The sequence below is a fragment of the Amblyraja radiata genome, chromosome 6 (genome assembly GCF_010909765.2).
Source record: "Amblyraja radiata isolate CabotCenter1 chromosome 6, sAmbRad1.1.pri, whole genome shotgun sequence".
In the NCBI taxonomy this organism is placed as follows: domain Eukaryota; kingdom Metazoa; phylum Chordata; class Chondrichthyes; order Rajiformes; family Rajidae; genus Amblyraja; species Amblyraja radiata.
In genome coordinates, this window is record NC_045961.1 from 50,511,889 (window position 1) to 50,534,576 (window position 22,688).

The 22,688-nt window shown below is 43.4% G+C and overlaps 1 protein-coding gene across 1 annotated transcript in view; it reads left to right on the top strand.

Annotated features, from left to right (window-relative positions):
- The window catches only part of tnfrsf19 (TNF receptor superfamily member 19), a 74,123-nt gene that overhangs the window by 19,468 nt on the left and 31,967 nt on the right, over positions 1–22,688 (top strand). The window contains exons 4-5 of the mRNA XM_033022763.1: positions 11,183–11,361; positions 15,830–15,915. Coding sequence (XP_032878654.1) covers positions 11,183–11,361; positions 15,830–15,915 — 265 coding nt within the window. The remainder of the gene's footprint in view (positions 1–11,182; positions 11,362–15,829; positions 15,916–22,688) is intronic.

Sequence of the window (22,688 nt, forward strand, 5' to 3'; positions counted from 1 at the left end):
TGTGCAAACTGCCAGCCATGTTTGTCTACATATTAGTAACAATGACATTTAAGAAATGAATTAACAGTGATAAAACACTACACAAATACAAATTCTTTATTTTCATTTGCATAATTCTCCATTCTTTACCCATCAATAATATCTTCTTATCAGTGTTTATATTTTCTTCAATCTAAAACAAACAGCGATTCTGGTGTTTGAATGCTTGAGTAAACCCCTTGCGTACTTTTGGCTGCTTTAACCTACTTTCTGTGATAAGATGCTTGAAAACCATTTTCTCGACTTTTATTTTGAAGCACTATTCAGATTTTTCATCTTAATTGTTTGGTTGACAAGAAAGAGAATTTACAAAGACTAAAATTCACGTCCAGAAGTTTTAATACCGTTCAATAATATTCCTTTGTGTGTGTTGTTTTTACATATTATCTGCGTTTTATTTTAAGAGTTTGATACTTAAATATGATATTAACTGATAGAATTATAAACATTTATGAGAGGCATAGATGAGGTGGACAGTCAACATTTCCCCACAGGGTAGAAATATCAAAACCTAGAGGGCATGGCTTAATGGTGAGAGGGGCAAAGTTCAAAGGAGATGTGTGGGCATGTTTTTCACACATGGAGTGAAGACTCAGCCGTTCAGACAGAATCTCGGGAGGACATGAATAGGTGATGTTTCGGGTCGGGACCCTGCTTCAGACCCGAAACATCACCTATCGGTATTCTCCAGAGATGCTGCCTGACCTGTTGAATTATTCCAGCACTTTGTGCCTTTTTTTTAAATAAACCGGCATCTGCAGTTCCTTATGTCTACCTAGAATCTATTATATTGTTTTAATATATATCTTAAGAGAGGATTGAAAGAATTACGTTCAGATTGAAAATTGAGTCATTAAAAGGAATAAAAGTAATGATATTGCAATTGATTCAAGTGAAATATAGGAGCATTCTATTCTGCATGTTTCTTTTCAAATGAGTATTGCAAGATACATTCTCTTTTACAACTTTAAGAACAAAATAAAATAAACTTATGACATTGTTTAAATGAAATGCACAATGAAAAATTGGCTACTCCGTTGATGATTTCTCGGCCAATTTGTGAACTTATGTTTGTTTATCACTATGGTAACTAAAAAAACCCCATAAAAAACTAATGCTATTCAACATAACCTCAAGTCTAAAAAATGCATTACAAAAATATCTGATTTACAAAATGATGTAAAACCCAATTAAAGTGACATTATTTAATAATCTCACTCCTTTTAGTTGATTAATAACTTTTTTTTTCATTTAAAGTATTGCTGATAATGTTCAGACCATTGTGTTCAGTCTGGAAAACTAGACTACATTTTATAAATGCTGGAAATCTGAAATAAAAATGGAAAATGCTCAAAAATTTCACTTAAATATGTAGCTTTTGTGGAGAGAGAAAAACAGACTTATTTTTACAGATCCGTGACTATAAAGCAGCAATTTCGGGAACAGAGGATGGGAATCTCCAGTTATTTCACTAAATACTGGGGGACCCCATGTTCCATCACTGATGATGTGTTCAGGAGCATCTAAAGATGTATTTTTATCAATTGTGTTCAGTCTGCCATGTTTGCTGGATCTCCCAGTTGCTAACCATTTTAACTCCCCTTCCCATTCCCACTCCCACACTGACCTTTCTGGCCTGGGCCTTTTCATACAAACTGGAGGTACAGCATCTTGTATTCCACTTCTGTAGCTTACCATCTGACGGTATCAACATTGAATTCTCCAATTTTAGCTAATGCTCCTGCTTTTTTTCCCTTTCCCTTTCATGTCCCCCCCCCCCCCCTTCATCTCCTACCTTGGTGAGTTCCCATTTCTCCCACTATCCTGCCCCCTTCCCCATCCCACATGCCTTTCCACCTATATCCCTCCCTCTGGCTTTACAATTCACTCCTGTTTTAATCTCTAGCCTTTGTCCACCCTTCTGCAAATTAAACCCCTCGCCACTATCCCCCAGTCACTTGCCAGGCTTTGTCCCACTCCCACATCTTTTGCAGATTTCAATCCCATACTACAATCAATCTGAAGAAGGGTCCCGACCTGAAAGGTCACCTATGCTTGTTCATCAGTGATGCTGCCTGACTTGTTATGTTACTCTTGCACATGGGCAGCGCAGTGGCAGGGTTCAGAGACCTGGGTTCAATCTTGACTATGGGTGCTGTCTGTACAGAGTTCGTACGTTCTCCCTGTGATTGCGTGGGTTTTATCTGGGTGCTCCAGTTTCTTCCCACACTCCAAAGATGTACATATTTGTAGTTTAATTGGCATTAGTAAAATTGTACCTTGTCCCTAGTGTGTAAGATAGGGCTAGTGTACGGGGTGATCGCTGATCGGCACAGACTCGGTGTGCCGCAAGGCCCGTTTCCACGCTGTATCTCTAAATTCTAAAGTCAAAAGGCACTTTGTGTTCTATGGACGATTCCAGCATCTGCAGTTCCTCTTATCTCCAATTGATACATGGCTGGAGGGAACCATTTCCAACTATAAGTTTTGGCTCAGACGGCATTACTCTTCCTTCTGGGTTATGTTCAAATCCCAATCCAGAAGCATGAGCAGTATATCTAAGTTTAACATGCCATTATGTTTCAGAGAGGAGGCCGCACTTTAGCAGTCACTGCCTTTTCAATGAGATAATAAACCACTTCTGCCCACTGGTGAAAGTAATAGATTGCCTGGCACGATTGGGCAGAACAGTAGCACTGTGGTAGAGTTGCTTTCTCACCCGGGTTCGCTCCTGACCTAGAGTGCTGTCTGTAAGAAGGTTGTATGTTCACCCTGTAACCGTGTGGGTTTTCTCTAGTTGCTCCGGTCGGTTTCCTCCAACATTTACAAACGTTCCAGGTTTGTAGGTTAATGGCCTCTGTAAATTGTCCCTAGTGTGTAGGGAGTGGATACGAAAGTGGGATAATATAGATCTGGGGTGAACGGGTGATTGATGGTCAGCATGGGCTGAAAGGCCTATACTGCATTTCTAAACTCTTTAATGAATAGATTCTGCACTGATTTTATCATTCATACCACTCGCTGTCTTAATCTTGTGGTGAATCAGAAGGCTGTGGAGGCCAAGTCAATAGATGTTTTTAAGGCAGAGATAGATAGATTCATGATTAGTGCGGGTGTCATGGGGAGAAGGCAGGAGGATGGGGTTAGGAGGGAGAGATAGAACAGCCATGATTGAATGGCGTAGTAGACTTGATGGGCCGAATGGCCTAATTCTGTTCCTATCACTTATGACCTCATGACCTTACAACAGAAAACAGAAGACTTTGTACATTGCAGGTAAAAAGAGATAGGTGGCACAGCGGTAGAGTTGCTGCCTTACAGCACCAGAGACCTGGGTTCAATGCTGACTACAGGTACTGTCCATATAGAGTTTGTACATTCTCCATGTGGCCACATGGGTTTTCCCAGGTTCTCCGGTTTCCTCACACACTCCAAAGGCATACATGTTTGTTGGTTAATTGGTTTCTGTAAAAATTGTAAATTGTCCCCAGCGTGTAGTGTGTGCTAGTGTAATGGGGATCACTGGTCAACAAACAATCAGTGGTCGAAGGGCCTGTTTCCACGGTGTATCTCTAAACTCAACTAAATTTAGGGTGCAGAATAGGTTCATTTCCTTGGCAAGCCTAAATGAATCTAATCGGCACCACCAAATTTAATTTACTGGCACTGAACTTATTATATGACAAGTACAGACATGGTTGGACAAGTGAATTACTGCTTACTTAACACAACTCAATGTAATGGATCAAAACATGTCTACATCTAGTTTGGAATCTGCGGTTTGTTTTTTGAAGATTTGCATGACTCTTACCCAACCCACATCTTATCTAAATGTTGCGCTGCATTCTTTTAAACAGAGGGTTAGGAAGAAAGCTTTTCATGAGCCACTTTTTTTTTTTAATTCATGCTTGGCACACACTTCAAAGTCACAAGAAATTGCTAATATGACTGCAGTTTATGTATAAAGAACTTGGTTCTAACATTGCAGTTTGATGTACAATGATCTTGTTTGCAAGCCCTTCATTCTTTTTGGCAGAGGATAATTTAATTAAAGTTCATTTTGATTCTGACCCCTGCGTTTCCAGTAGATAGCTATTGAAGCAAGCTGAGATTAGTAAGAAAATACACTGCAGGAGTTAATGACTGGTCACATTTCTTTTGTCAAAGAGAGAGCAAGACAGAATTAATTTAAAAATAATGAATGCACTTCAAATAGAGAAACCAAGCTGCAAAGACAGAAAATAGATTCCATTGGCCTCTGCACAACCAGTTGATCTCATTGATGGAGTGGAGGCATTTCAACATCACTCCGAGATTCAGTCGCACGGCAGAAGCTTCCGAGATGCACGGAAGAGCAGAACAAAGACGGACAGCCGAGAATTAAGATGGACGTGGCAGGCCTGGCACACCACCACGAAGGACCTGGTTAGCCGCGGCCTGCAGGGGGGAAGCTCAGAAGCCACCAAGCTTGGCCTCAATGACTGGAGAGCTGAGGAGGAGGGAGCCGCTGCCGTCGATGGCCGTGAGGGGCCGGGGTATTGCCTTAAGGGTCGGCTGAAGGAGGCGCCCCGGGACACAGAGGCAATCGGGTGAGGAGAGGGACCTCTGCTCGCCAGTCGAGGGTGGCAGAGGAGGCCCTTCAACAGCCTGGAACTTACCAGGGTTTACATGGATCAGGAGCACTCAGGACATCCAGCATATGGTCTGGACTTTGGACATTTTCTTTGTGTAAATGGCGCCAAAATATGGAGACGTGCATGTGTAATCTATGCAAAAAGAATTTCACTGTGTGATATATTTGTAACAATAAAGAACCATAGAACCATTGAGATTAGAAACAGAAATCAGTTTGGATTTTCATTCTCCTGATGGAAAATGAATGTTATCATTGGTTTAGGACAGGATGGATCACACCTGCAGTGCACCAGTCACAAAAAGTCTTCTTCACTCATTGTTTAATCACGTAGATGAAAATTGACTGCGAACATCCTATCTATCTATCGTTGGTTTGTTGGTTTGTAACGGGTTCTATTTCGCGAAAATTCGTTTAAGCTGTTTGTGAATTTACTCCACCCTTTGCTGTAACGGAGAAATGTTTACATATTCCTGTAGAGCTTTTCCTCCTCCACATTTTGTTTTGAAAATTAGAAAATTTGGTTATTAATTTCCCCGCTTATTTAGTAAAAAACATCAAAAAAAATTAAAATCAAGCTGCTGCATGAGTCACAATGCCATCTCACAGATGTCCAATCACAATGGACCCCCCCCCCCATTGCGCGTCGGGAGGAACAGACCCAGCGGGTCTGCACTTGGTCTAGTTAAATATTAAAGTGCTGTCAGGAAAACACAAGCCAATTGGATTTGCACATCTCAACTCGAATTGCCTTGATGTTTCCATTGGAGGGCGAGAGGCACAGCCTCAGAATAAAAGGACATACATTCAAAATGGAGATGAGAGATTTCTTTAGCCAGAGGGTGGTGAATCTGTGGAATTCTTTGCCACCGATGGCAGTGTAGTTGAGAGGGGATAATAGAGCAGCCATGATTGAATGGCGGAAAAGACTCAATAGGCCGAATGGCCTAATTCTGATCTTATGGATGCATCAGTTTGTTCTGGACCAATACAATCTCCAGTCCCTGGTTAATGAGTTTGACAAACCATTATTTTTGTAAATACGTGTCTATGGGTATATGTGTCACAATGAGATATCAGAAGAGATTTCTTCTCTCTCGAAATAATCTGAAGAATCATCATAGGCAAATAAATCAGATCTGGCTGGTCATTCAACGCAGGCCCATGAATCTAGAGATTGATCTAAATTGCAGTAACGATCTAAATTGAAAACACTATTCTTTACCACATTTTTCAAATTGATGAAGGAAGAATCTTGCCAAAACACTCCACTGCGGCAAGCCTCAATGACTTCCGCCCAGTTGCACTTACCCCCATCATCACCAAGTGCTTCGAGAGGCTGGTCCTGGCACACCTCAAAAGCTGCCTACCCCCCACACTGGATCCCTATCAGTTTGCCTACCGCAAGAACAGGAGTACGGAGGATGCCATCTCAACGGCACTTCACTCCGCCCTCTCCCACCTCGACAACAGAGACACTTACGTAAGAATGCTGTTCATCGATTACAGCTCAGCATTCAACACCATTATACCATCAAAACTGATTACCAAACTCGGTAACCTGGGCATCGACCCCTCCCTCTGCAACTGGATACTGGACTTTCTAACCAACAGACCCCAGTCTGTTAGGTTAGACAAGCACACCTCTTCAACCCTCACCCTGAACACCGGCGTTCCACAGGGCTGTGTGCTGAGCCCCCTCCTCTACTCCCTCTTCACCTATGACTGCACACCTGTACATGGTACTAACACCATCATCAAGTATGCAGATGATACAACGGTGATTGGCCTCATCAGCAACAACGATGAGTCGGCCTACAGGGAGGAGGTCCAGCACTTAGCAGCATGGTGCGCTGACAACAACCTGGCCCTTAACTCCAAGAATACCAAGGAGCTCATTGTAGACTTCAGGAAGTCCAGGGGCGGCACGCACACCCCCATCCACATTAACGGGACGGAGGTGGAACGTCTTTCTAGCTTCAGGTTCCTGGGAGTCAACATCTCCGATGACCTCTCTTGGACCCACAATACCTCAACTCTGATCAAGAAGGCTCACCAGCGTCTCTTCTTCCTGAGGAGACTGAAGAAGGTCCATCTGTCTCCTCAGATCCTGGTGAACTTCTACCGCTGCACCATCGAGAGCATCCTTACCAACTGCATCACAGTATGATATGGCAACTGCTCTGTCTCCGACCGGAAGGCATTGCAGAGGGTGGTGAAAATCGCCCAACGCATCACCGGTTCCTCGCTCCCCTCCATTGAGTCTGTCCAAAGCAAGCGTTGTCTGCGGAGGGCGCTCAGCATCGCCAAGGACTGCTCTCACCCCAACCATGGACTGTTTACCCTCCTACCATCCAGGAGGCGCTACAGGTCTCTCCGTTGCCGAACCAGCAGGTCCAGGAACAGCTTCTTCCCGGCGGCTGTCACTCTACTCAACAACGTACCTCGGTGACTGCCAATCACCCTCCCCCCCCCCCGGACACTTATTATTATTTATTCAAATCATTTGCTATGTCGCTCTTCCAGGGAGATGCTAAATGCTTTTCGTTGTCTCTGTACTGTACACTGACAATGACAATTAAAATTGAATCTGAATCTGAATCTGATTTGATTAAGTTTAGTTTATTTTTAAGTTTAGTTCATTGTCATGTGTACCGAGGTACAGTGAAAAGCTTTTGTTGCGTGCTGACCAGTCAGTGGAAACACTATACAATTGATTACAATCAAGTCGTCCACAGTGTACAGATACACGATAAAAGGGAATAACGTTTAGTGCATGACGGTGTCCAGTACAGATAAAATTTAATGGACACCGTCTGATTAAAGATAGTCCAAGGGTCTCCAATGAGGTAGATAATGGCTCAGGACTGCTCTCTAGTTGATAGGATGGTTCAGTTGCCTGATAACAGCTGGGAAGAAACTGTCCATGATCTGGAGGTATGCGTTTTCACACTTCTGTACCTCTTGCCTGATGGGAGAGGGGAGAAGATGGAGTGATCGGGGTGAGACTCGTCCTGGATTTTGCTGGTGGCCTTGCCGAGGCAGCGTGATGGTCTGGGCTGCGTCTGCAACGCTCTGCAATTAACAGCCATTTAATATGAGCCCCTCTTCAGTGTGTGAGTTTTTGTCCCATTAGAGTAATGGTCTTTAAAGGCTCTTTGCCAGCAACTAAACAAAGAGCTCATTGTTACGACCAGTGACATAATCACATCTCCAATTAATTATTCTTGAAAATTACCCTGAAATGCTATAATAGACATTTGCATCTTCTGTAGCTGGCAGCCTTTCTGATATCTCCACTGTTATCTTTGATGAAGAAAAGAGAAAAATCTGTACTGATCCCAGTTGTAGATAACACACAAACCAGATGGTTTGATTTAACCAGAGAGACCAAATCCGAACTCCTTAGAACTGGATCTGTGGCTGACACTGACTAGGGGAAGATTCCAAAGCAAATTGCTTCAATAAGATGGTAATTTGCCAAACCATCCACGTTATTTATACCCAGTTAATAAGTGAAAAACTGCTTAAGATTCAAAATGAAAATAGTCCATGTAGATTTATTTTAAAAGTTGCCCCTGTGCATTCTAATTACTTTCTGATTCCAATTTGCTCCTTCCTCTCCTTTATCTCTGGCCGGTTTTTAGATTTGACTTTACAGATGCAGTGTGAAAACTGGCCCTTTGGCCCATTGGGTCCGTGCTGATCAGTGATACACTAGCACTATCCTACACACTAGGAACAATTTAAAATTCTGGCCTTTTGTTCACCATCTGCTTATCAAAACCGGCTGTGGGGGGAAAATTTGACCCCCCCTCGCGGGTTGTAGCCTCGGACGTTGGCTATGATAACGAATCTGCCGGCTCCAGCTTGGTCAGAGTTCCAGAGCCTTGGCCGCAGGGAGCAAATTTGGCCCGCCGATCGGCTGCAGAAATCCTGATGAGGTCGACATCAGCCGCCTCACCCGGCCTGGGCATCACATTTGCGGGGAGGAACTTCCAGAGGTGATTTCAAGTGCGCTCTCGTGATTTTCTCCAGATGAAAGGAGGTGCTGGAAAGCCCAGTTGCTGGAAAACCGATGGTGGATCTGTAGTTCTTTGACAACCTCTGTACCAAATTCAACTAAGGATTAGAATTTAAAGATTAGACAGTCAGGCTATGGGAAACTTAACTGGGTGGTAAAAAGGCCCAGCTTTTTAATAAAGTTTGGAGAGTCAAGGAACTACAGATGTTGGAATCTTGCATTTCCTTAGTCAGAGTGTGGTGAATCGATGGAATTCATTGCCACAAAGGGCTGCGGAAGTCAATGGATATTTTTAAGGTGGAGATTGATTGGTTCTTGATCAGTACTGGTGTTGGGGTATATGGGGAGAAGGCTGAAGAATGGGGTTGAGAGAGAAATATATAGCCATGAATGAACGGCAAAGGTAAACTTGATGGGCCAATTGGCCTAATTCTGCCCCTATAACGAATGAACATGAATAGAACACAAAGTGTTGGAGTAACTCAACGGGTCAGGCAGCACGGCTGGAGGACATGGATAGGTGACATTTCAGGTCAGGACCCTTCATCAGACTCAGATAATTATCAATACGAATAAATTGAGCAATGAATTGGAACTGTTATATCATACTGAGGGCTCTAGGCATTGCATCCCTGCTGTTCTTATTTAATTAGTCTAGGACCAGAGGACAGTCTCAGAATAAAAGGACCTACCTTTAGAATGGAGATGAGGAGGAATTTCTTTAGCCAGAGGGTGGTGAATCTGTGGAATTCATTTGTACAGACGGCTGTGGAGACCAAATTATTGGGTATTTTTATAGCGGCAATTGATAGGTTCTTGATTAATAAGAGTATCAACGGTTACGGGGAGAGGACAGGTGAATGGCGTTGAGGGGGAAAATAGGTCAGCCATGATCGAATGGCAGAGGAGACTCGATGAGCCGCATAGCCTAACTGCTCCTATCTCTTCTGGTTCAATTTGCAAACACACTACACAGCCCCATTTATATCAACGGGTCGATGGTTGAAAGGGTCAAGAACTTCAAATTCCTGGGCGTGCACATCTCTGAAGATCTTTCCTGGTCCGAGAACACTAACGCAATTATCAAAAAAGCTCATCAGCGCCTCTACTTCCTGAGAAGATTACGGAGAGTCAAGGAAGACTCTCTCTAACTTCTACAGGTGCACAGTCAAGAGCATACTGACCGGTTGCATCGTGGCTTGGTTCGGCAATTTGAGCGCCCTGGAGAGGAAAAGACTACAAAAAGTAGTAAACACTGCCCAGTCCATCATCGGCTCTGACCTTCCTTCCATCGAGGGGATTTATCGCAGTCGCTGCCTCAAAAAGGCTGGCAGTATCATCAAAGACCCACACCATCCTGGCCACACACTCATCTCCCTGCTACCTTCAGGTAGAAGGTACAGGAGCCTGAAGACTGCAACAACCAGGTTCAGGAATAGCTACTTCCCCACAGCCATCAGGCTATTAAACCTGGCTCGGACAAAACTCTGATTATTAATAACCACTTTCTGTTATTTGCACTTTACCAGTTTATTTATTCATGTGTGTATATATTTATATCATGGTATATGGACACATTTATCTGTTTTGTAGTAAATGCCTACTATTTTCTGTGTGCTTAAGCAAAGCAAGAATTTCATTGTCCTATCAGGGACACATGACAATAAACTCACTTGAACTTGAACACTGATTGTGGCAAAATAAAACAAGTACCATCATTTACAAGAGGTTTAGCCTCCAATGTGCGGTACAGTGGCGTAGCGGTAGAGGTGCTGCCTTACAGCCCTAGTGTCTTAGGTCCAATCCTGACTATGGGTGCTGTTTGTATGTTCTCTCTGTGACCGTGTAGGTTTTCTCTGGGTGCTCCAATTCCACCCCTCCCCCTTCCAAAGCCATACAGGTTTGTAGGTTAATTGGCTTCGGGAAGTTGTAAAATTGTCCCTAATATGTAGAATAGTGCTAGTGTATGGGGTGATCGCTGGTAGGCACTGAAGGTCCCTGTTGCCACGCTATATCTCTGAAGTCTAAATGAAGTCCACAAAGGGACAACAATTAATTCTTTGGGAGCAACTTAGCCTCAGTGCACCATTGAGATTTTAGAACAATACAATGAATGAATGCAGTGCCATGTCATCTACTCCCCCCTCATGAACAGTCCACGTGACTAAGTTAATTAAAAAAAATAACTCTACCATGGCTATTACTAATGTAGCTGTTGGGGACCTCAAGTCTTATTGTCATTCAAATTATCAGTGCATTGTGAAATAACTGAATGATTAAGTGTTGATTAAAGCAGTAAGCGAGATTATTAACAGTGAAAGGGGGCATTTGATTCCGCTGGAAGGTTGCTATTGTCTACCAACAGACCCCTGTCTGCAGTGTTCATTACATATGCCTCTTGTTTTTATCCCAGTAATTTTGCCTCATTCACGCTCCCTTTTCTCTTAACCCTTAACAGTGGGTTTTTTCCTCATTAATCCTCACAGGAATGCGGTTTTGGATACGGGGATGATGGACAGTGCGTGACCTGTAGGCCAAGCAGGTTCAAGGAAGACTGGGGGTTTCAGAAGTGCAAGCCGTGCTCGGACTGTGCTCTCGTGAATCGCTTCCAGAAGGCCAACTGCACAGCCACCGGCAACGCAGTGTGTGGAGACTGTTTGTCTGGGTAGGTGCAAGGAGCATCAGACACCATCTGTATTCCTTTCAAGTGTCTGAGATGACTCAGTTTTATCTCACAGAAATGCAGAAACAAGGAATTTCAGTTGAATTACAAAAGAAGGAACAGAGTAAATGAGCGGGTCAGGCAGCCTCTCTGGAGAACATGGATAGGTGGCGTTTCGGGTCGGGATCATTCTTCAGCCTCTAACAGAAACTGATACTTAGCCTGATACTTTCACTTTAGGGTTATACAGCGTGAAAACTGGCCCTTCAACCCAGCTTGCTCATGCCAACTAACATGCCCCATCTACGTTAGACCCACCCTGTTGCGTTTGGCCCATATGCCTCTAAACCTATCCTATCCATGTACCTGTCTAAATGTTTCTTATACATTGCGATAGTACCTCCCTCAACCACCTCCAGCAGCTCGTTCCTTATACCTACCGCCCTTTGCGCAAAAAAGTTACCCCTCAGATTCCTAATAAATCTTCCCCCCTCACCTTAAACCTATGTCCTCTAGTACTCTTGTTACCTTTAGAGGATTCGTTTTCTCCTCTTTGAAATGAGATCTCTTCCAAATTAATTCTACTTTGAATTTCTCCATGTGCCTCCCCCTTTAATAACCCCAACCTTAAGACCTCAGGTCATGTTACAATGAGCCAGGATCCTTTCTACAGTGCATCTGCTGTGCTGGAGTAACTCAGCGGGTGGGCTGTACCTCTGGTGAACATGGATCATGTTCATGGTGAATGGAGGCTGTGGGGTGATCTTAGGGAAGTGTGTAAAATGATGAGGGGAATAGATAGAGTGAATGTACAGAGTATTTTACCCAAGAATCAGAGGACATAGAAAAATAGGTGCAGGAGTAGGCCATTCGGTCCTTCAAGCCGAAGGGCCGATTTGATATGATCATGGCTGATCATCTAAAATCAGTACCTCGTTTCTGCTTTTTCCCCACATCCCTTGATTCCTTTAGCCCCAAGAGCTAAACCTAATTCTCTCTTGAAAACATTCAGTGAATTGGCCCCCACTGCCTTCTGTGGCAGAGTATTCCACAGATTCACAACTCTCTGGGTGAAAAAGTTTTTCCTCATTTCAGTCCTAAATGGTCTACCTCTTATTCTTAAACTGTGATCCCTGGTGCTGGACTCCCCCAACATCGGGAACATTTTTCCTGCATCTAGCCGGTCCAGTCCTTTAAGAATTGTATTTGATCCTCTCTCATCCTTCTAAATTTCAATAGGTAGGTTAATGAGTAGGTTAACCTAGAAATGAGCGTATGTCGGCACTGGGCCTGGGCTGGAGTTTAGATGAATGAGGGGGGACCTTATTGAAACACACAGAATAATGCACGGCTTGGATAGAGTGGATGTGGAGATGATGTTTCCACTGGTGGGAGTGTCTAGGACTAGAGGTCGTAGCCTCAGAATTAAAGGACATTCTTTTAGGAAAAAGATGAGGGGAAATCTCTTTAGTTAGAGGGTGGAGTTCTTTGCCACAGAAGGCTGTGAAGGCCGTCAGTGTACATTGTTAAGACAGAGATAAATACATTCTTGGTTAGTACAGGTGTCAGAAGTTATGGGGAGAAGGCAGGAGAATGGGGTTAGGATGGAGAGATAGATCAGCCATGATTGAATGGTGTAGACTTGATGGGCTGAATGGCCTAATTCTACTCCTATCACTTATGACCTTATGTTTAAAGTGAGAGGAGCACAGTTTAATACGAAGCTGAGGGGCAACATCTTCACTGAGAGTGGTGGGAATATGGAACAAGCTGCCAGTAGAGGCAGGTACCATACCAATATGTTAAATACATTAGGGCAGTTACATTGATAGGAAAGGTTTTGAATGATATGGACCAAATGCAGGCAAATGGGACTAGCTAAGATGGGGTAATGGACAAATTGAGCTGAAGAGCCTGTTTATATGCTGTGTGACTCAATGACTAAGTTCTGCCTCACATATACTGTGGTTAAATTTGAACATTAGATTGTTCAAATGCATTCCAAAACCATGTCTCCCCACTTTATTTTTATTTTATGTGACTTTTTGACCATTTTGCAAACACTGACTCCTCTGATTTTTAGGGTTACTTTTTACAAGCCATCAGCATGTTTCCCAGTTTTATTGCCTGCCATTACGTTCATTACTCACTCTGGGTTGAATAGCCTGATGTTTTTGTTGCAGGTTTTACCCATTCCTGGGTTTATTAAATAAAGCTTTTAAAGGTTGTTATGGAAGGTCAGTTTACAAAATGGAATGTCCACCATTTTAATTAAATGCTTGAATTTAATACCCTGTCAATTTACTTTGGTGATGAATTAACCCAGGAAATAAGAACTGTAAACAAAGGCGAACACTAAAAAGTATTCCAAACTTATTCAGATAGTCAAGTGATGACCCCATCACTTTTATGGGTAGGATTCATTGGAAGTGCAGGAGAAAAAAAGTAAACCATCTCACTTTAGTAGAAACAGTTTTAAAAAGCGGAGATTTCATTGTTTACAACTAAAATCCGAAGAGAAAGGTCAGGCCTCACATAAAGAACGTTATAAAGGGAGAGCATTGGCAAGTAAATAATAGTTAGCTGTTTGAGTTTGGGATTAAAAGCCTGTCAGTTAAAAGATGAACTGGCTGATGTGGGGGAGGGAAGAAGTTTAGTTTTGTTTTGTTTAGAGATACAGTGTGGAAACAGGCCCTTCGGCCCACCGCATCTGTGCCAGCCAACAATCTCCGTACACTAACACTATCCTACACACACTAGGGAGAAGTTACAATTTTACCAAGCCAATTCGCCTACAAACATGTGGGTCTTTGGCATGTAGGAAGAAATCGGAGGACCCGGAGAAAACCCATGCGGACACTTGTCTTGCCTTCTCCCCATTACTCTTGACACCCTTACTAATCAAGAATCTGTCAATCTCCGCCCTAAAAATACACATTGATGGCCTCCACAGTTTTCTGTGGCAATGAATTCCACAGATTTGTCACTCTGACCCAAGAAATTCCTCATCATCTCATTTCTAAAGGAATGTCCTTTTATTCTGAGGATGTGCCATCTGGTCCTTGACTCTCCCACTAGTGGAAACATCCTCTCCGCATCCATTCTATCCTTGCTTTTCACGATGCGGTAAGTTTCAATGAGGTGTCCTCCCATCCTTCTAAACTTCAGCAAGTTCAGGCCCAGTGCCATCAAACGCTCATTTGTCTACTAGGCAGATATGATGTGAAAACGTTCTAAAAACATACTTCAGACAAGTGATTATATGAATCAGTCTAAAGCCCTCTTACAATATTTTCTACTTGTATAACGAATGATTAACCTAAATACGTGCAAAAATCCTCCTGTTACGTTGATGCATTCAAGTAGCAATCAAAGGATTTCCAAATGCTGAAACTACTTTTGAAAAGTATTCAGCCGGTTTTGCAATTAGGTTTTGCCCAGCTGCTCGGATTTTTTTTCACCATTTAAAATCAGAACTTTTCGTAAAGAGGCTGTTTTTGAAAGACCGTGACTTACTGTCTGTTAGGTTTAAAGACACAATGATTAAGTCAGACCTTGTTTAAGAGAAACCTTGAAGATTGTAAGAGGTCAGGAAAATTGAGGGCAAAAAGTTTCAGCAACTGGAGATCTTTGGCGAAAAAGGCGAAACAGCGTCTGTTTCTGGCCCACAGCGTCAGAGACATAGAAACATAGAAACATAGAAATTAGGTGCAGGAGTAGGCCATTCGGCCCTTCGAGCTTGCACCGCCATTCAATATGATCATGGCTGATCATCCAACTCAGTATCCCGTACCTGCCTTCTCTCCATACCCTCTGATCCCCTTAGCCACAAGGGCCACATCTAACTCCCTGGGTACAGTGCTAACTGCAGGTGCTGTCTGTACAGAGTTTGCATTCTCCCTGTGACTATGTTTCTCTAGATGCTCTGGTTTCCTCCCACACTCCAATAACGTGCAGGTTTGTAAGCTAATTGGCTTCTGTGAATTGTAAATTGTCCTGTGCAGTGTGTAGGATAGTGCTAGTGTTGGTGCGGACTCGGTGGGTCGAAGGGCCTGTTTCTGCACTTTGTCCCTAAAGTCAAAAGTCTAAAAGAAAAGGTACTTTGAGGAGTTTTGATAGAATGATAGAGGATTATAACTGGTGTGGACAGAGTAAAGAACTGATTCTGCGTACCGTAATATGAGAAAGACAAATACTGACTTTATTGAATGTGTGTGTACTTGGGTGTACCAAGTATCCTCAAGGTATACACAAAATGTTGGCATTACTCCACAATTTTGTGTCTATCTTTGGTGTAAACCAGCATCTGCAGTTCCCTTCTACACATTGTATCCTCAAGTTACACCTACTTTGAAGTTCTCTGTGTTAACCAGCATCTGCAGTTATTTGTTTCTACACATACTGAGTGTGTTGCCTCATTCCCAAATGTATTTATTTAAAACTCATGATGTTCTCTCCTCTCTCCTTCCAGATTTTATAGAAAGACTAAATTGGGTGGTTTTCAGGAAATGGAGTGCATACCATGTGGGGAACCTCCTCCTCCTTATGAACCTCACTGTGAGTAAACTGGCTTATTTCATTTGTTTGTGGATTTAGTGATGAGCATTGAGGGCGGCGCGGTGGTGCAGCGGTGGTAGTTGCTGCGTGGCTTCGCCCCAGGAGTTTTGGTTTCCTCCCACATTCCAAAGACTTACAGGTTTGTAGCTTAATTGGCTTGGAAAAATTGTAAATTGCCCTTAGAGTGTAGGACAGTGTTAGTGAACGGGGTGACCACGGGTTGGTGCAGACTCAGTGGGCCAAAGGGCGTATTTCTGTGCTGTAGCGCTAATGTCTAAAGTAACGTCTAAAGACACAGTGGTGCACCTGAGGAAGAATTTTAGGCAGATTCTCACTGTTATCAAAGGACCTGGAAGATTTTGTTATAGTCTTGTCGGCCACAATTTTAAGCTGCTGCCTTAATGCACCAGAGCTCCAGGTCCGATGCCGACCGCAGGTGCTGTCTGTGTGGAGTTTGCACCTTTTCCCTGTGACCGCGTGGGTTTCTTCCGGGTGTTCCGGTTTCCTCCCACATCCCGAAGACGTACGGGTTTGTAGGTTAACTGGTCCCTGTAAATTGCCACTAATGTGCAGGGAGTGGATGGGTGAATCGATGGTCGTCGACTCGGTGGGGTAAAGGGCCTGTTTCCATGCTGCATCTCTAAAACTAATATTAAAACTAAAACTTTCTTTAAGGTGTGCAGAGTCACAATTCTGTTCCATTTTGTAATGTATTCATATTTATTCATGTATATGTTGGTGAGTTGGAATGTTGGTAATAAATCTCTCTCTCGTGATCCAGGCAACCTGCGTGTAAGTTGTTATTCATTCTGCCGTCCGGACTATAACAAAATTGGCGACGAGGGTGGGATAGTTTGTGAACTCATCCTTTAAATACAGCGCAGGTCTGTTTTGCAACATGCAGTATTGTTTAACATTTTAAACAGTAAATACGGAGTTGTGTCGCAGTTGTTTGCAAGCTGGACACGATAGGCTGCAGATCCTTCTATGCAGGGGACTGTATTTTAAAACAGCAGCTGGACAAATCGTCGTGAGTTTGTCAGGCTATCTCTATTTTGTGTCTACGTGACAAAATGCCGTCCTTGGGATTGTATAAGTTTTTTTTTGTCGAGTTCCTCAAGCTGAATAGCCTTTGTACAGCTAAGTTTTAGGTGAATTGTTACACCAGAACAGACAGGAAATCGTGGTTTTTGAACAAACTTAAAACAAAATAGAGAACGACATGATGGCAGCGTCCACAGGCTACATCGGAAACCGTGGCATTTTTGACAAGAGTAGAGAGCCGTTCAGCTCCTATATGGAGAGAGCGAACGTGTTTTTCACGGCAAACAACATAATGGAGATTAGTGGTGAAGGAGAGATAGTGACGAAAACAAATAAGGCCGTTTGCGGAGATCGGTCCTGAAGTGTACAGCACACTCGTGAATCTCCTTGCGCCCATAAAAGCAAAAGACATGCTATTCAATGACATTATGAAGAAGTTGGATGAGCATTTCAACCCAAAGCCTATGGAAATTGCAGAAAGTTATAAATTTGGCACTAAAAACCAGAAGCAGAATGAGACAATCAATGAGCACATTATTGCCTTGCAAAACTTAACTTTGCACTGTAACTTTGGAACCTTTCTCGGAAGAGCACTACGCGACAGATTTGTTTGTGGTCTAGTGGATGAACAATTCAGTCCAAACTCATGAACACTCCAGATCTTACATTCGAGAAAGCATGCAAGATTGCTACCACAATGGAGATGGCATCAAAGAATGTTCGCGAGTTTCGTCCACCACGAACTGCAGTGGCTGTTTACAGTCACAAGGCAGTGCCTATGGCCAAACCAAGAGGCGCTAAACCAAAACCAAAGTATGGCGGGGAGCCGAGTTCAGCCAGTTGTTATCGTTGCAACGGTAATCACTCATCCCAATTTTGTCCGTTCAAAATGGCCAAGTGCTATAACTGCCAGAAGAAAGGCCATATCGCCTCAGCATGTCGGGCCAAGCAACAATCTGCGGGAATCAAGCAACAACACCAGAAAGGAGTTCACAACTTGGAGATGAACTCAGATGAAAATGAACTTGGGTTGTACACCATTTATGCAACCAACATCGATAAGCTTACAACCAGCCAAGGCAAGGACTTTCAAACTAAACTATTGATAAATGAATAGTTAATCGATATGTGTATCGACACGGCAGCAGATTGTTCGGTCATGACCAGAGACATATACGAAACAAAGTTCCCACAGATTCCATTGTTTGAGAGTAAGGTCAAGCTGAGAACCTACTCGGGCGAAGTTTTGGAGACATGTGGACAAATGAACTGTAAAATTCAGCATAATGGTCAGTCAGTAACACTGCCCATCATAGTGGCCAGCTACAGAAATAAACCAACCCTCCTTGGATGGATTGGTTGAGTAGAATAGAGTCAGACTGGAAGAACATTTTCAGCGTCGATTTGTCCAGATCACGTCTTGAAAACGTCACAAGAAAACATGCAAACATTTTTGCTGACAGTTACATGGAAATAACAGGGTACTCTGCACACATTCGACTTAAGCAAGATGTGAGACCTGTGTACTGTCGACCAAGACCTGTACCATATGCACTAAAGCAACAAGTGGAGGAAGAACTCGACAGGTTAGAGCGGAATGGAGTGCTCGTGAAGACAGACCAGAGTAACTGGGCAATGCCAATTGTGGCCGTACCCAAGGCCGACAAAACTGTTCGACTATGTGGTGACTACAAAGTCACAATCAACCAAGCCGTTGATGACGAACAATATCCGTTACCAACCTCGCAAGATCTGTACGCAGAACTTAGCAGAGGACGAGTCTTCACTAAACTGGATTTGTCCCACACTTACGCCCAACTCAATGTCGGCAAGGAAAGTCAGCAGTACTTGACTATCAACACACATAAGCGCTCGTATTCATATACAAAGCTGCCCTATGGTGTGAAATCCTCCCTGAAAAATTTCCAGTCTGTCATGGACAAAATGTTACAAGGCATTCTGCTCTGTGTGTGCAACCAAGATGACCTACTGATATTCAGAGGGCATGGTTGAACATCTGGAAATCCTTGAGCAAGTTCTCACACGACTGAACTGCCGCAATGTAAAACCGCGACAAAGTAAATGTGCATTTGCGCAGCCAGAGGTGGTCTACCTTGGACTCAAAGTAGACGTCAACGGACTTTGCCCTGTGAAGGCGAAAGTTGAAGCAATAGTGAATGCTCCAAAACCCAACAATGTGTCAGAGCTACGATCATTCCTTGGGATGGTGCAGTTCTATGCACGATTCCTTCCAGATTTAGTAACTGTGCTAAAGCCACTACAGTTGATTCGTGAAGAGTTCAAGATTTCTGGCACCTTTCCAATTTTGTTCTTAAAAGGAGATAAAATAATGCAGATGCTGGAATCTTCAGCCAAAAAGACAGACTGCTGGAGGAACTCAGCAGGTCAGGCGGTATGTGTGCATACTGTCGTTGTGTCCTTGGGCAAGACACTTCACCCACCTTTGCCTGTGTGTGAATGTGTGTGAGTGATTGGTGGTGGTCGGAGGGGGCCGTAGGCGCAGATTGGCAGCCACGCTTCCGTCAGTCTGCCCCAGGGCAGCTGTGGCTACAGAAGTAGCTTACCACCACCGAGTGTGACTGAGGAGTGAATGAATAATGCGATGTAAGCGCCTTGAGTATTAGAAAGGCGCTATATAAATCCCATCCATTATTCATTATTATTACATCATCTGCTACAAAAAGATGTGAAATGCATGTAGGGAAAGGAACAGCAACGTGCATATGACATCTGCAAGGAAAACCTGACAAGTGATAAACTCCTTGTTCACTACGATACGACACGCGAGATGAAACTTGCTTGTGATGCTTCAAGTTATGGTGTAGGTGCAGGGATCTCCCACGTAATGAATGACGGACAGGAAAAGCCTATTGCTTTTGCATCCCACACCCTATCACCGAGTGAACGTAATTATCCACAGATAGAAAAGGAAGCACTCAGCATCGTGTTTGGAATCAAGAAATTCGACCGGTTTCTTCTCGGCAGACCATTCACCCTAGTGACTGATCACAGGCCACTACTAGTGATACTTGGTCCTAAGTCAGCTATACCTTCCATGGCAGCATCAAGGATGCAGCACTGGGCAAGTCTGCTGTCCCAGTATGACTACAAGGTGGAGTACAGAAGCTCCAAGTGCAACGCATTTGCAGATGTATTGTCCCGGTTGCCCCATGAGAACTCTGACGTAGGAAGTGAGAACTCAATCTACACACTGCAAGTTGTAGATGAAGACTTTCCAGTGACTGCAACAGAAATTGCAGCAGAAATAGAGGAATACACTGTGCTGAAGTGGGTCTATGAGCAGACATTGAACGGTTGGACTGAAATCGATAGTGGATTGAACTCAGTTCTGAACTCAGAGCTGAAGCCTTTCCATAATCGACGCCAAGAATTATCATGTGAGCAGGGATGCATTAAGTGGGGTTTCAGAGTGGTTGTACCAGAGTCTTTGAGAAACAAAATTATGAATGAACTTCATGCCGAACATCCTGGTATAGTAAGCATGAAGTCAATTGCCAGAAGTTTTGTGTATTGGCCTGGTATTGACAATGACATTGAGTGAGCAAATGTAGTGTCTGCCAAAATTGCCGGAGTAAACCACCAAAACCACCACTGCAACCCTGGTCATGGCCAAGTAAACCTTTTCAGAGAGTTCATGTAGATTTTTGTAAAAAGGGTAATGATCACTTTCTGGTACTAGTAGATAGTCATTCCAAATGGGTTGGGATTAAGCATATGGGGTCAAGCACTACTACTGAGCGTACCATAGATGAGTTGAGATCAATTTTTGCGTGCCATGGTTTACCAGAAGAACTTGTTTCTGATAACGGGCCTCAGTTTTATTCAGAACAGTTCAAAGAGTTCATGCAGCGGAATGGTATAAAACACACACTTGTTCCCCCATACCATCCAGCCTCCAACGGGACGGTGGAAAGGTCTGTTAGAGTTGTCAAGGATGCTCTCAAGAAACAGGTTTTGCAGGATGGTTCAAAGCTCAGCATGAAACATCGTTTGGCTAATTTCTTGCTGAAGTAAAGAGCCACACAACACACAACAGGTTACTCACCTGCAGAACTGTTGATGAAGCGAAGACTATGAATACGCCTAAGTCTAGTTCAATACAATTTGGGCTTGAGAGTTGAGCAAAAACAGTTAAGTCAAAAATGCCATTTTGACTCCCACAAAAAGGAGAGGTACTTCAAGCCAGATGAGCAGGTTCGTGTTCTCAGTCCTCCCAACAGGTCCAGTCGAGACAAATGGGATGTTGGGAAAATAGTGGGAGTGTGTGGACCAAAAAGACACTTAGTTGAAGTTGGAGATAGGATCAAAATTGGTCATGTTGATCAAATGATTTCAGCCAAAGATGAACCAAAAACTGAGCATGAAGTCCTAATCCCTGAGTTTTTATCTGAAAGTGAGTTGGAAGAGACCACTGTGATTGAAACACAAAGTTCAGTTAGTACAGACAAAGAAACAGATTCTTTTGGTCAAAGTCAGGGTACTAAAACAGAGCCAAACAAGCCTACAGTTGAGTCAACACCTAAACCTGTTACACCTGTTACTGTTAGATGATCAGGCAGGATCCGTAAACTAGTAGTCAGATTAGGTTTGTAAATTAAGTGACTATAAGTAAATTGAAAATGTGTAGATATGTGAAATAAATATATGTTTATCATTTAAGATTTCATAAATACAGGTTTAAATCAAGTGACACAACAACAAAATTGTAACTGAGTACTTAGATTTAATACCTAAAAACAGGAGAGCAGTGTAATGTATTCATACATATTCACGTATATGTTTATGAGTTGGTGTTCAATATAAGCAGGGAATGTTGGGTAATAAATCTCTCTCTCGTGATCCAGGCAACCTGCATGTAAGTTGTTATTCATTCTCCCCCTCCTCCCTCCCCTCTCCCCATCTCCTCCTCCCTCCCCCTTCCCCTCCTCCTTCCTCCCTCCCCCTCCTCCACCCTCCCCCTCTCTCCGCCCCTCACCCTCCCCGCTCTCCTCCCCCTCCCCCTCCCCACCCCCCTCTCTCCCTTCCCCCTCCCCCCCTCCAACCACCTCTCTCCCCTCCTCCAACCCCCTCTCCCCTCCTCTAACCCCCTCTCCCCCCCCTCTCTCCCCACTCCCCCTCCTCTCTCCCACGTGTTGGGAGGAACAGACCCAGCGCGTCTGCATTCGGTCTAGTCACTGTTAAAGCCTCTTTGACTGGCTCTTTATTTACACAGCTCTTAAATGACTTTCAAAAATGATGCATCTAAATAATTAAAGTGTAATCCAAAGTTGTATATTTTTCATTTAAGAAAACTTAATGATTACTGAATGATTTGTTTGGCTGACAACAGACCTGCCACTTTTGTTCTCTGAGGATATGTGGGATTTATTGAGAAAGAGAATTGTCGGGGTGGGCTAGGGATATCCTTTTGAATATTAATATATCTTTAGCCCAGTCGGTGTGGGGATCTTCAGAAGCCTGCTGTTTGCTTGTGGTCAGGCCTGACTGCTCCTGACAGAACAAGCACATATTCAGGTGTGAAAATAAATAGAAGTGGGCTGATGGATGACTCCATCTGCTGAAAACGTTACAATGAGGTACTTCAACACAAGCTTTTTCACTTTGCTGCCCGTGTAATGCCTACCAAAATATTTGATGCGCAAACCTCATCAGAATTCCAACTGAATTCTCATTCCATTTGAAATAAA